General features: G+C 38.7%; 1 protein-coding gene across 1 annotated transcript in view; it reads left to right on the top strand.

Moving 5' to 3' along the window:
* Nucleotides 1-16,028, top strand: part of ADCY3 (adenylate cyclase 3) — a 2,166,879-nt gene that overhangs the window by 352,582 nt on the left and 1,798,269 nt on the right. The window contains exon 2 of the mRNA XM_044062394.1: nt 6,734-6,883. Coding sequence (XP_043918329.1) covers nt 6,734-6,883 — 150 coding nt within the window. The remainder of the gene's footprint in view (nt 1-6,733; nt 6,884-16,028) is intronic.

The raw sequence follows: 16,028 nt of genomic DNA, 5'->3' as shown, positions 1-16,028 counted from the left end.
AGAATTACTGTTGTATTTATTTAAAAAACTAAAAAGTAATAAATAAAAAATATAAGTAAAAAAAGATTTTTTAAATAAAGAATGCTTCTTATTCAGTCACGCTAAAAAGTAAAAAATAAAGAAAAAGACTGAGCGCTACAAAATAAATACGGGCTGATTTCAGAAAAACATTTGAGGTTGGTTTTGCTGATTCTGGTAAAGAAGTAGCAGAAGAAGTAGCAGGAATCAACAAAAACAACTTCAATTGTTTTTCAGAAATCATGTTGCCTGTGTTTCTTTTGTAGAGTTCTCAGTCTTTTTCCTTATTTTTTACTTTTTTTAGAGTGACTGAATAAAAAGCACTCATTATTAAAATATCCTTTTTTACTTATATTTTTATATTTTATTACCCTGTTTTTTTTATTTTAGTTATTGCTGGTGCATAATATGAAATACTTATTGGGTGGTGCATCAAGATCTTCAATTAAATGCACATGTTCCTGTGAAATGTAATTTCTGTCTAGCCTAGTTTTTATATCTTGGGGAGTAGTATGTAAATTCACTCCAAACTCCTGTTACTGAATTCACATCTTCCATGCCAAATATTTTCATAAATTTCTTCCAGACTCTACTCTCCTTTGTTATACTTTCCCTTCTGGGCCCCCAGACACATCTTCTCTGCTGCAAATCAAAGTTCAGTCCCTACCTATAAGTAACATTCCCTGCTAAAAATTGATTATTTCTCCCACAGTTTTCTTAAGCTCCATTATAGATAGTTTTGGTGGAATATAAACATATGCTAGTGTAATCCTCCTCCCTTGCCAGTGGCCCCTTAGCACTGCAAATCTGCCATTATTATCTTTTTTTATCCTCTTCTATCACTATTGGAGCTCTTCTTGCAATTAATATAAGTACTATTATTTTCCGTGTCCCAGATATTCCACTGAATAACCATCCTGAAAACCTTTCTTTATCAAATTCACATATTCAGTTTTTTTCCAAGTGCGTCTCCTGTAACATAGCTATTTGCACTCTGCATTTTTAATATAGTTCACAAGTCTTTCTTTTTTGTAGTTATATGTGGGACCATTCACATTTAAAGACATTACAGAAAGTATCATTGTATTAAAAAGTTATTATTCCCACCTTGTATTTATATCTTTTTTGTTAAATGTCTAGTTCCAGCTTTTGTGTTACACGTATACACTGTTTGGCAGGTTGAAATTTTATGTAGTTGTTTCTTGTCATATCCATTTGAGTCTGTCACATCTTACAAAACATTTTTTGACGGACCTCAAACAAAAAAAAAAAACAAACCTCCAATGCCCCCCTAAAATCTATTAATGTAATACTAAGAAACAAAATTATATACAACTTCAGTATTGAAGTTTTACCCTCCTAATAGGAACAAATGTCCCACACTGACAGCCACACTCATAGAATTCCGATAACCTAAAATAAAGGTTATCCATGTTAAGCCACATGGTGCAGCCTCTGCTTCTACTAAGTACTAACTGGTTTTGTATTGTCTTTATAGCTCTCCCAGTTGGAAAAACCCCAGAATGCTTTCAGACAACATTATCTCCTAGCCAGTTTCTCTTTTCTTTTTTTCCCCTAGACATTCACTCTCCACCAGACTGTAACCGATTTCTCTTTATCAGATTGTCTCCATGGAGACATGAGAACAAGATAGTCAATTTCTCTTTATCAGATCATTTCCATGGAGACATGAAGGTCAGATACCGAATTGCCACTAAGCTAAATTAATGTGCTAGAAAAAAACTCATAATATTCAATATTCTTTTTCATTTGCTTGCTTTTTCTTAAAACGTGCTATTAAATCAGTCGAACCTTAATCCAGTCATTCCCCCCATGCAAGAATGAGGAGAAACGCATTATTTTTTTTTCTTTTTTTACCAGGCTTGTTTTGTTTTATTTTTATTTATATATTTTTTTGCATTTCTTAAAACTGAACAAGAAGAAAGAGAGAAGGGGAAGGAAAGGGAACAAAAAAAAAACAGCAGCACATGTTTACAGTCCCCTTTACATTTAAAAATAACTGAGAAAACGTAACTTTATTGCACTGAAAGAAACCATACACCACACAAATAGTAGTTTTAAGAAAAAAATGTTTTATTTGCTTACAGTTAACTTTCTCCCCTCTCTTCCCCTCCCCAAAATATTTTTCTGAACTTTAATGACATGAAGTAGGGCATATAATTTAGAGTCCCCCACAAGTCCAACGTATTCTGAAAAAGTCCAATATTTCCAGATTTTCTTGTTCTGTCATATTTCACAAATATAATTATTGCATTGTAATCCTATATTAAGTTACTAGTTTTATTACTGCTCATCTCCATCTCCCAAATTCTGTGTCTGCTTCATTTCCAATTTACTCTTGATTCTTCTAGTCCACTCTTTTGATCCCTTTCTTCTCTCCAATGTTTTCAGATGAAACAGTGGAAAAAAGTTTCACAGATGCAGTATCTCTGTGGTCTTTATTACAAGAAGAACAAGAAGCAGAATCTCCTTCTGTGTTGCATCTCACTTTTCGTTGGACAAACTTTTGTATTTTCTCCTTAGCATGTACTTCATCAAAAATTAAAAATGATGTTGTCTCTCCAGGGAAAAATGTCTTGAAGACAGCTGGGTACAGTAGTATGAATCTCACGTGCGCCTCAACATTCCCTGAGTACTTGAATGAATTTACTCTAGTCAAGGTCATCTTAGTCATGAGACTATATTGTGCTGTGTCACAGAGCCATCTAAACTTCAGTGATGTGAATATTTGTGCAGGGTCACATTTGCTTTGCTCTGCAGAATTTTAATTAAGTAAGAGAACAGGTTGGTGTAACTGTGATACATACTCTGAGGTGACTACCATAGAAAAATATTTTTCCTCCTGGATGCGGTAACCTCTGAGCTGACTGTGTTTATTGTGGGGGTGCAGTAACCTGCATGGTGAGTGGGAATTCAGTAGGCTGAAAAAAAAAGTCCAACGTTAAGAAACTTCTTTATTAAAACAACAAAACTTTCGGGTCTACACTCTTCCTCAATGTGAATGCAAAACACATGAAATAACTCAATTTAAACAGGAGCAAATCACATCATGTGACTACAGCCAGCTCATCACATGAGTGCCATTTAAAACAACAGTCACCTGTAACATATACAAAACTTTTTATTTATATATATATTTATATAAATCACGTAAAACTCTGAGTTTACTTTGTTGCAATTTAACCAGCACAGGTTTGATGGTCACAGCGGTATTAAGGCCAGGTTTAATATCAACTCCTAGTTTCAATATCCAGCTATATTCCTTGTTCTCTAGTATATTATTTATATTACCTCCCTCGATGTCTTTGCCCACCATTTCTATGACCCTAAACCTAAAAATATGGTCAGTATGGTGGACAAATACATCTTAACGTTGGACTTTTTTCTTCAGCCTATTGAATTATTCCAGTTTTACAGCAGTTACCTTGGTCTGCCAAGTGGGAATTCAACCCATGCTGAGTTTTGCTATTTTATGTTTGGAGGAAGTAGTTGTGTGGTAAGAATTAACATCAGTTGTCAATACCAATCATTCTGCAAAGAGCTGAAAGTGATATGTCATCAACATTGCTGTTAATGAAGGCACTGTCATAAGCCTCCCATGTTTTGCAGTCATTCTGAAGTAAAACTAGCATAAGTGTAGCGTATGTCACTGGCCTAGAGAGGTGAAGCTTTGGCTACAGCTTGAGTGACCTGAGCTTGACTAATGGTCCAGACATATGAGAGCTAGGGCAGGGAGAGGGGGACAGTGGTCTCCACCCAGCTTATGCTGCCTCTCTGTACAAAGATGTGACTATGACCAGCAAGGCTCATAGGTTCATAGGTTGGTACGAGGCTATCGGCCTGTGGCCTGTACAAGCCTAGCCATAACAATTCCCTGGATATTTCTTCCCACAATATTTACTTCTCTGGACCCCTGTCTAGCAGGGCAACTGACATGATCCCCGGGGTAAATTTCCTATCTTCCATCCAATCATCAAGGTTCCTTTTGAAGAGGGCCAGGGAGGCACTCTGCTTGACATGTATGGGCAGTCTATTCCAGAGTATGGGGAGTCTCTGGGTCAGGAACCTATCCCTCCAGCATGTTTTGTTCATTGTTATGACAAGGTTTAGATCCCTGGAGTGTGTGGCTCTGAGGGATTGGGAATTCTTTAAATGGAGCATGTCCAGCAGCTCAGGGCTTGACATGGCCTTGTATGTTAAGCAGAGATCGCCTCTGAGTAGACAATATGCCACAGAGTATCGCTGGAGTTTTTTTAGATGGTCAGTATATGGCATCTGCTTTAGGCCTGTGATTCTTTTAGTGAGGTATTTCTGTGGCCTTTCCAGCTGTTGCAGATGTCTTGTGAGGTACATACCAAACGGGGCATTATACTCTATAATGGATCTAATGAGGGATGGGTAAAGTGGGACAATGACCTCCTTTTTTCTGGATGAAAAGTCCTTAGTGATGAGGTGTGCCACATAGAAGGGTTTCCTGACTGTTGTGACGATGTGGTTATCAAAAGTGAGACCACTGTCCACCTGTGTCCCTAAGTCTCTCATTACACGTTTGATGTTAAGTGTGCTGCCACCTATGTGGTAATTCATGGGTACATGTTTTTTTCCAAAGGGGATAACTATACATTTCTTGGCATTAAGCTTGAGCCCATGGCTCTGGCACCAGGCATCTGTTTCTGTAAGTCCCTTTTGTAGAATATCCACATCATTTGGGGATTCAATAATGGCTCCCAGTTTACAGTCATCTGTGAACTTTGTTAGCCAGAGTCCCTTAGTGTTGGCCTGTACTTCAGAGAAGTAGATGCCAAACAAGAGTGGTCCCAGGACTGAACCCTGAGGTACTCCACTTGTCTGGAGCTGGATTTGGAGTCGGCTACTTTTACAGTTCTGTCAGTAAGCCAGTTGCAACCCATCGAGTGACATAGGGATTTATGCCCAGCTTAGTAAGTTTATCTATGATTCCAGAGTGGGGGATGGTGTCGAAGGCCTTGGCGAGGTCCAGTTAGGATGTGTGGACCGCCTTACCCTCGTCCATAGCTCTGGAGACTGATTCGAAGAAGTCAGTCAGGTTCAGGAGACAATATCGGCCCTTCACAAACCCAAACTGGGTGGGGTCCAGTGTTTGAAGGTTGCCAATGTCTTTGTTTATAAGTTCCATGATAATGCATTCCGTTCCATGCCCTCGTAATAATAGCCCCTTTAGGTACATGTTGGGGAGGGAGCACACACTAAGTCTGAGGAACATAGGCAGCTGTTGCAGTGGAGCAAATGCTCATGTTACCATCAAAGGTGGGGTTAGGCCATAAAAATGGAAATAATCTTGTTGCTAGGGTGCTGACAAGATCACAAAGCACAGCGAGACTTAAATGAGCTATGTAGTATTTGACTGAAAATGATTGTGTAGATTATAAGTGGTGTATAATGTTTGCAGCTGGGAGTGTTTCTGTATGGATTGTTATGTAAAAGCTTGCAACTAGGATTGTGTCGGTGTGGTTTGTTTTCATTTATATAAATGTATGATTACTTATGTTGTTATGTGATGGTTTAATAAAGATGTTTCTTGTTTAAGAAAACAAATAAAGGGCAGGAATTGAATAATTTATGTAATGTTGCTTAGGTTATATGATATATAGCAATATATGTGAAGTATGATGTTTATAAACGTGAACTTGTTAATACAGTTTGATTACATTTATGTAAATGTAAATTTGCCTGTGTCACAAGTGATAATTCAGTAAAGGTGTTTTAAGAAAGAAAAAAAAAGCACATTCATGGCTGGCAGGATGATGGCCTTCCCCTATGCAGGGTATGTCTAACTGAGTGGAGACTTGATAGTTGGCAGGCATGAGGAAAAAATGACACCCCCTCCCCACAAAAAAAGGAAAAGCACAAGTTATTTTCTTGTATAGGTATGCCGGCATCAAGTAATGTTTGTAAAGTATTGTTTTAATCATGGTGAAAAAATGAAAAGCTTAATTATATTATATAAAACCTGTAAAACCACATAGGTGAAGATTGCTAGAAAAAAATCAGTAATAATTATGTTGTGTGCTACAGCAGGTACTTAAAATGACAAAGTAACAGGACCAAATGCTCATTGTCGACTAGTAGATAATTTCTTTATTTCTGTGTAATTTTCAGAATTTGACAGACTGTTGATTTTTACCACAGAAAATAAGGACTGGTTAAAACTTTCTTAATTTCCACGATAAGTGGGGAAGGTATCATATTCTGTGCTGGATAGAAAAAGAACTGTACTACCTTACACTGGGGTTCTGCATGAAGAATATCAGAGCCTGGGGCTGCAGGAAATTTATAGCAAAGTATAGGCACAAAGATCTGATTTACGATACTAGATAATCAGTTAGGTGAATAAGACGTTATATGCGATGCTAGATAGAGGAGTTGTAAAAAGAGGTAGTGTAGTGCAGTATGGATTTATTTGCAAGAAGGGAAAAGAAAGCAGTGTTGGCTTTGTGTAATAAGCTGTATTTGAAGACAGGATCAGTCTGTCTGGTAATGCACTGGAATTTGACATTTTTTCAGGTAAACACCCTCTGCCAGCTGAATGCTTACAGTACAGTTTGATCTCATTTTCTTCTAACTGATGTTGCTCTGGTTGATATCTTCATCACATCCTGTGAAGATGAAATGGCAGTATTTCATGTTTTACCACAGTTTTCTGTTTATTTTCCAGCTTATTTCGAACATTTCAATGTACTTGTGTGCAATCACGGTTGGAATTATGTCTTACTATATGGCTGACCGCAAGCACCGCAAAGCTTTCCTGGAGGCACGTCAGTCTCTAGAAGTGAAATTAAATCTAGAAGAGCAGAGCCAACAACAGGTAGGGCAGTGATTCTGTGTTTAATATGTCTGCAGTAAAAGACTGAATGATATGATTAGAGCTTAATACTAGAAGTAAGCATGACTCAGTCTGTACTGCATAAATGTTGTTTGCTTTATGGCTGTAGTGTTCATTGGAAATAACCTCAGTGCTATTGGCTTCAGTTTATAGAAGCTGTTTTACAGTACCAAAGCCATCTGTGTAAGACTAATACCTGTTGCTATACCTGAACTTGTGAAGTGTTTGACAATCTGAAGTTAAAACACTTGGATACACAAGTTGATTGTAATTATTTATTTGTTCCTCGATTTCTGCTTGTGCACTGGTCAGCTGTAATGCAAGTATTGCTGCACTATGCATCATCAGAAGGCAGTGATTCATGTAATGATTAACACTTTGCTTCTGTGAAGAGAGTTCTTTAATAATGACCATCTCAAGCCAAGTCCTTGACTCTGTTTCCCATTTTGATCTAATCTGAAAAGCTGCTTATTTTGTCTCACTCTCCTATCTGCAGTGGAGACTCGTACTGTTACAGTCTGCTGTTTTGAACTGAATGTTGCCTTTGTGTTGAGTCCTGTTTCCCACTTTGCCTCTTAGTCAGGAACCTACAGATATACCACTATGTTGATGTTTTCTGACTGACTTTACTGTCCACAGTGGGCATAGCTCAGCAGGCATTTTATTAACATGAAGAGGAAAAAATAATTCATCAATGAAAGCACAGTGCTTGAATAGTACAAGCAAATAGTAATATGAACCTTCACTATACATTTTTTTGATAAGCAGATCATAGCTGTGTAATGTTGATATTAAATTTGCCAGCATCATTAAATGAAGCCACTGGGATCTGGCAGAGTTGTGCCACCATCTGTCCAGTCCATATTCTAGAACAGTATAGGAGTTCACCGTTCATGTAAAAACTAGTATAAGTACATAAATAAATTGCGTCAGTCAGGTACACCATGATAGACCGTGCTGTGTCATACTGTTCCTTCACTGTTGTTTTGCTAACTGTTGCTGAAGATTTTCTTTTCTATATCATTTTGTTTGTATAATTCCTTACAGATTCCAAAGTGCAAGTCTTTCTCTGTGGTTCCCAAACTGCAGTGTAGTTTTTCCTGTCCTGGGTTGTACAGATATTTAATGTAGCTTTATGTTATAGCTGTTGCAATGTATATTTTTTGCTAATTGTATTTTGTGAGCAAGTTGTTGTAAAAGTTCTTGTATGGCTTCTCTAATCTCATACTGTCAGTTTTAAATACTTTTTTTTTAATATCTAGTGCTCCCAGCAATGTGTCCAACAGTCCTGTAACAGTCCTGGTTTACTTTCTTCTCATCTCCTTAATAGTTGTTTAGCTTACCAGCTTGATACAGTGGTGGTGTAATTGGGGTTTAGATATGTTTTAACACTTGTAGAAATAACTGATGCCATCTCCCAGGTTGGATGATGGTCTAGAAAAACAAATAGTAGGTGCAGTATAAAATATATATTATTATTGTAATTATGTTACCAGTTTGTAATCAAAATTTTTCACCCCTAAGTAAAATCAGATGGAATTTGAGGTAGGCCCATTCCTGTGTACACAAGGGACCGTGTGTCATTAATCATCTTAGTTACAGGGAACTTCAGTGAATTACAGGGCATGCATAAGAGATATCACAGGTGCCAGCCTTGTGTATCTTAAACCATTTCCCTGACATCAGGTTACAACCTGTGGCGGAGTCTGTCAAACTTCCTAGGACACCAGAGGGAAAAACCAACAACATGTGAGACATCTGTAAAAGAACCTATTTTCCTGAGGTCCTGGGCTCCATAGATTGCACTCGTTTTGCTATCAAAGCAGCACCTGCTCCTGAAGGTTGAAGATATTCATTCCCTGAACTGCCTGGATGCCCATAAAGCCCACAGCATTATTTATAATTTGTCTGTGTGCCCCCCAGGCAGTGCACACAGTTCACATATATAGCAGACATCTGTATTATACCAGTGGTTCCTGCAGGAAAAATTCCCATCAGTGGTTGCCCAAATATTCTGGATAGACAGGTCTATACACACAGGATACCATGCATGCTGGAAGCAGACCACAAATAATATGTGTTTTGCAGGCAGCGCCAGATATGCCGTAGAGTCCTGACTCCAAAAATCAAACGCTCAGACCATGCAGGAAATGTTTCATAATTCAGCCCATGCTGGAAAGCAGATTGTACTGGAGTGAGTATTTAAACTAATGAAGTGTCACTTCCGGTGGTTAGACACCTTCGAAGCAGCAGTGTAGTCCAGCTGGAGTAGCAGGAGCATATCATGACAGGACCTATCATATAAGTCACAGCAGCAACAGTAGAAGGACGGGTGAAGAGTTGGGAAGAATATACAGCAGAGCCAATGCAAAGGCTAGTGCAGTACATTACATCCCTGGCAAAGAGGAGGTGTGTTGCTCACAACTATGAGCCTTAGCACAGGCAACACAGGATAAAATGGTGCATGTAGTATCACACCCAGGCTGTGCATGACAGTACATGGACAGTCCACACTGTGCATCAGATTTCAGCATACCACAGCTATTGTTACTTGTATAGTTGGGGGGACAATGGTGATGGTGACTGCAACACTGTAGTATAGGGTAGGGTAAAATGAGGTTAACATGGTAGTCAAATATTTTGGGAGGGTATAGGGAGTCATTTGGGAATTGGCATAATGGCCAAGGTATTTCTTTCACAGGCAGAAAGTGCAGGTTTGAGTCTCACTAAGGGAAATTGGTTAGGCTATAAATGGTCCACAAAGGCAGTTAGCCTAGTACTTACCCATGAATCTATGAGTCATATATCTCATCCATCAGTGGTGGGGTTCATTTGCCTTACTGTGACAATTGCTGTTGATGACTGGGTCAGCGTTAGATGTTGGGTCTGAATTTGACCTGTGGCAGAGAGGGGTTAAAACTACAGGTCCTTGCAGCTGCATCCTAAGGAGGCTTCCATATGTTGATCCCAATGAATGACACTGCCCTTGACAAGGGGTGGCTAACTGTGTACCCACCCACAGGCAGTAACAATGTCATCCCACCAACAGTCTGTGTAGTCTGATCTGGAATGGCATGTCCTCAGCCCATTGGATCCAGACCCTCCTACAGCCATGGACTGCATGGCCTGTGGATGCAGACCGAATGGAAGTGGCAATGTTTCTCCTGGATACATCTATAGAGCAACATTTGCCACTGGTGACTTAGCAGCATTGTTTGCTGCCTGTCCTATTGTTGCATACCCTACCATAAAGCATAGAGCACACTCATCATCTCCACAGTGCTGTGTGTAGCAATCCCACATGCTGAGATTACTGACCTGCAAATCCACTGGCTTATTTTAAGTATTGCAGATGTATCAAGAATACTGCTTGAGTCATGGTATTGCCACACATTACATGTCTCTCTCATAGGAGATTACTAGGTTAGCAGATGAAGAGCTCTTACAAACCTAGCCATTATTACCCATATTTTACTCTATTTTGATCTCTAAGGGATAGAGGATGGCTAAGGTTTGTGCCTATAACTTTGAGTATTTTACAGACTGCCCCTGTTTATAAGGGACATGGGCGCTTCCCAGGAGTGAATTTATGATTCCCCATCCATTGATCCAAATTGCATTTGAAGAGGGTCAGGGAAGGGCTCTGCTTTATGTGAATACAAAGCCTGTTCCAGAGAAGGGGTAATCTCTGAAAGATGTCTGTCTCTCCAGCATGTTTTGTTCATGTCAAAGCCCAGGTTTAAATCCTTAGATCATGTGACGCTCATGCAGTTTGTCTTGTGAATGTGTAACTGGATTTAAGAGTGTCTTGTAGGTTAGGCATAGTTCATCCCTCAATAGTTGGCTGGAGACAGAGTAAAGGGATAGGGTTTTTAGTGGATCCGCATAGGATCTGTTATTTACACTTTTTTTTTTCCCCCTGTAGGAACTGTCACCAAGCAAAGTTCTCATTTTATCATTATAATCAGAAACGTTCATAATAACAAGTCCATCTCCTTTATCCATTGCCATTTGTAGGTTTGACTTTGATTACATTTCCTATTTGGATATAGAACTTACTAAGGATTTAAATCAGGCATGTTTTATGTATAACATCTTTCGTAAAAGTACTTTTACTAACCGCTATTTCCATTATGAAAGTTGGCATCTCCGCCACCAGAAAAAGGAAGTTGTCAAAGGGCAAATAGTGTGCTTGGCACGGATTATTTCTGAGGATGATGTGTTTATAACTGAATGCAAAGTGGTTATTGACATGTTCAGTCACCCTTTAGTTATGTTGGAAGAAATCAAGAACAAAGTTGTTAGCAAAAGACTGAATGGTATTTTTAGTCCTATTTTGGCAAAGACATCTTTTGCTACAAGAAAGGTTATACCATCTACTAGTACTAATCAATTGCATAACAGTTCTAAAATGTTTATTACACCTTTTTCAGTGAATAGTAAGGCAATAGCTGACTGTCTAAACCATTATTGGGGTATTTTTAATTCTGACGTTTCATTGATGGGAAAAATAGGTGATAAGCCATGTATTGTATATTGCAAAGATCAATCTTTTAAGAATTTACTTGAATATGGTTATAACCTGCGGTGGTGGTGCTGCGGTAGCATTGTTGCCTTGCAGTAAGATGCTGTCCGGTTCGATTCTCAGCTAGAGCATCATCTGCGTGGAGACATGCGTGAATGGGCATACCTTCATTGAAGGTTGTGCATCAGGGCTGGTAACTCGGCACGTAAAAATCAACTACCAAATCATTAGCGGACCGGAGTTCCGCTGTGGCGACCCCTAACCGGGAAAAGCTGAAAGACACAACAACATCAACTTGAATATGGTTATAGGATGGAAACTGGGTCCAGGAGATTGGATATGTTTAAATGTGGCATTGTAGCCAATGTAAATACATAAAAACTGGGGACACCTTTGTTGTGAAAGGTAAACAGTTTAACGTTACTGGCCACTTCTCCTGTGATTCTAGTTGTGTTGTTTATTTCGCATGTTGTGACTCCTGCCCAGCATTTTACATTGGGAAGACTAGTAGAAAGAGTATATGAGCATCTTAGAGATATTAGGAATTCCAAGAAGACTAATGTTTTATTTCAGCACATCGAAAATAATGGAGAGCATGTTTTTATTTTACTGTTTTAGATCAAATTGTGGATGATTCCCAGGGGTATGTGTCGGAGAAATACTTAGCCAAGAGTGAATTAAAATGGCAAATTAGGTTGAACGCCACATGCTATACTGGGTTAAATGATTGTGTGTCTATTTCTTGTATTTTAAGATTGAAACATTTAGCTAAGTGATGTTTATTAGGTTTAATTAGCTTTAGTTTAATTTAGCTGGGTCATGTGGTGGGTTTAATTAGTATTTAAATATTTTGTTTTATGGAATTGTAGTTCTGATGAAGTTCCCGTTAATGTAATGTTGAAACAAAAGTGCTTAACCTTATTTTTTTATTAAAGTTTTGGATAGTGTCCGCTGCCTCCAACCATTTTGTTCTTGCACTGCAGAAGTATTTGGAGGTTTCCTATGTTGTAATTTATCAGGTCCATGATTATTCTTTCCATGGCCTTGCATGTAAGAATAGTCAAACTTATGGATCTGTCATTTCTTGGGTCTGTTGATGGTCCCCCTTAATGCTGAGGGGTGATTGTTGCTGTCCTCCACTCCACATGGGAAAAGCCAGTCTGGAGGCTTTGGTTAAGTAGGGATCCTAGTGGGCTGGATAGGTCCTGTTTTAAGCTGTTTAAGAGGCATCCAGGGATATTGTCGGGACCCATCAAAGCCATGTTTTTAGCTTTAGAGAGCACAATGGCAACCCATTCTTTTGTGATAAGTGGTAGAGGAATGGCGGATGGTATTTCTTGGGAGATAACCGGAGGTGACGAGGAGGTGAAATTTCAACCGAATTTATCAGCCAGCAGATTTGTTATATCTTTTAGTAGGTGATGGCATCCACAACTAACTCCACACATTGTTGGGTGTTACCTCTAAGACTGCGGACATAACTGAAAATTGCCCAGTGGTTATACTTGGGTTGGGAGGCTATTTTTGCCTCATAATTTGTTCTTGAAGACTTGACTAGTCCCCTGATTTGCCTGTTAAGACTAATGAGAGAGTTTTTGCTCTATTGTGTGTGTTCTGTCTTATTTCTAGACAGGATTTTCTTTCTTTTGTTGTACAACCTGTTTATACCAGGGGTCCACCAGGGTGGCTTGTTTTTGCCATTTGTCCTAGGCTTATTTTGGTCTGGTACTGCCATGTCTATTCAGTTGTTTATGTAGTTGTACAGGGCTTTTGTGTATACTTCCGCATAGGCTTCTTTGATTCCTGGGTTTGGGAGAGCTTTGAAATTAGCTATGCCCTCACTTAATAGGAGGTAGTTTGCCTTAGAAAAGTTATTAAAAATTTTGGGGTTAGGTAGGAGTTCTAGTTTTATATTTATTTCAAGGAAGACCTCTTTGTGATCTGATCTGACCATTGAGGACATTCCACTTGGGGGGGGGGTGCAATGCTCTCCCAGATTTGTGAGTACCTGCTCTAGGATATTTGTACACCTACTGGGAGTGTAGACTAGATGCTCCAGTGCATCTGCATTAACAAAGTCTAGAAAACTTTGAGTCTGCATTTTAGTGGTCATGTATGCTTCCTAGTTAATGGAAGTTAGTTGAAATTACCCGTAAGTATGCTATTGGACTGAATGGTAAGTGATTCTAATCAATTTCAGGTATGAGGTATGCTTTTCCTAGTTCATGGTGGGCACCTGTTGCTAGTAAGAATATGGTAAGGGATTTTTCTTATGGTTAGCTGGTCATGGAGAAGCTCAAGCATGGCATGTTGTTTGACCAGTCTTGAGCTTATCCTTTATTTAGATGGATACACCTCCACCTTTTGTCCTGTGATGTGTGGTGGCTGGTTGGAATGTGTGAAAGGCATTATAGCTTTGCATTGCCAGAGTACTTTCCTTGGCTTTGAACCATGTCTTAGCAACTGCACAGACGTCGGCATTCTCCAGGTTGAGGAGAGCTTCCAGGGAGTGTAGTTTCTTGTTGAGACTCCTAGCATTGAGCAGTAATACATTTAGCTTATCCTGAGTAGATTTTGCTGGGTTGGAAGGTTTGTCTGTTTGGTAATGACAAAAAAGGCACTGTAGGGGTAGATAATGTTTGGACCACTATCCAAAAGCCTGGTGACAACAGGTGAAGACCATCCATGGCAAAGCAGCATGGCCTGTCAATCAGGTTCTTCCAGTTTGACAATCGAGTATTGTTAATGAGATAAAAGAACTAAAACAATATCTTTAGAAAAGGGAATGAGCAAATTACATGGAAATAAATGGATGTCATGGGAGCAGTACGTGCAGAATAATGTTCAGAAGGAGGAATGAGGTTAAGAAAAGCAGGAATTGTGCAGTGTGTGTAATGTTGAAGTGTATGACCGTTATAAAGAAAGAAAGCATATATACAATGTATAATGCATGAAAAACATTATGGATTGTTTTCTTTTCTGTTAATGGATGTGTGCCTATGTTTAAAGTGATAAGAAAGGTGGTAAAAACAATATTTGATTTTACTAAAGGTAGTAATTTCTAAGGAGGATTACTGCATCCAACCATGTAAGCTTTGTTACATAAGTTTTGAAAATTACAATGAATTATTTTTATCACATGTAAATTGTTGGGGGCTGTTGAGGACAAGGTTGGCACTGATATCACCAATAAGAAAGCCTTAGCAAAGGGGCATTACAGTATTGTTATAGGAATGTAGTATTGGTACACGTATGTGGGAGTTATAGCTATTCATATGTCATAACAAGTTTAGAGAACTGCATAAAATTATAACCTCCTTTTTAATATAGACTAAAGTGTATGTCATATTTTGCATAGTGAATGCAAAGAATGCGTACTATAGAGGATTATGATGAGGTCACCGATCATAACCCACGTATGTGTTTGAGACATGGATGCCAAGAAGTTTACCTCAAGAGCGAAGCTGGAGCGATGAATTTTTGCATCCATGTCAAGAACACATATGAGCAGTGAGACTCATAATTCGCTGTAGTGCATGGAGCTTTATCTGCTCCATGTAGTATTAGTTCGAATGAAAAAATCACTTAAGTATTTTACCTGCTTTGAAAGCCATAAAACAGTTGGCGAACACTGTTAGACTGGCAGTGTAATGCACTCTATTATGTTTACACTCACTTCAAGCCTGTCTACTGTCTAGATGTTCATAGAATGTCCAGATTATTGGTTCATATCTTTGGTCTCTTCCTCATAAAATCTGTGTTTTTTAAACAAACCATTGAGGAATGAAGTCACTAAGTAACGAGTTTCAGAGTTTACATCCTTCAGATTATATAGATGAATGCATCCTGTTATTCTACCAACTTTCTGAATTTTTTTACAGGAAGTTAGGGAAGGGTACTAACACTAGGCAGAAGCAAACGTTTTGTTCTGCCACTGTTATTTGCTAATCAGTACAGGCAGATTTTACAGCCAAGTGATAGACCCGACCTTAACAACATAAGCAGGCGGTGCTTAACAATTCTTAAGGCTGGGTTGTGTACTACTCTGGAGCTTAAGTGGTTTGTCTTTTTCCGAATATAGGAGTGTAATCACCATGCTCCATGCACTACATTATACAAATATATTACAATACAGTTGTCATACAAGGCAATTGTAGCTGTACAGTGAGTGCAAAGTAGGTTTCGTAAGTTTTAAGCTCCATGTAAACTCATATAATGTAATAGGCTAAAATTCAAATCAATTAAAAATGGCTTATTGCAAGCTAGGGTGTGTTGTGCATAGAATGTAACTGGATGCTTGACGGGCTTCGGGAGCTTCTTTAAGGAACATAGCCTAGGGGGAGTAGAGTTGGGGGTCCTGCTTCTGAAAGATACAGTCTGTTTTATAGTACTGCTCTTGCTGTTTATGCACGCTACAAATAAATAATGCTGTAAGAAAAAAAGGTGCATAGTTTATTTCCCAACAACTTGATCAGTCTCTTCTGTTACTTATTTTTGGCTGTCAGTTGTCACTGCTACCACAAAGTAAATAGGGAGTTATTCTCTAGCCATCCCTCCTTGTTCTCTTATTATTTTCCCTCCATCTCTCTCCATTGAGAAATG

Source organism: Protopterus annectens, chromosome 2.part1 (assembly GCF_019279795.1).
Source record: "Protopterus annectens isolate FY-2018-M chromosome 2.part1, PAN1.0, whole genome shotgun sequence".
Taxonomy (NCBI): Eukaryota; Metazoa; Chordata; order Ceratodontiformes; family Protopteridae; genus Protopterus; species Protopterus annectens.
Note: the sequence above shows the minus strand (reverse complement) of the source record. Positions and strands in the feature narration are given on the sequence as shown.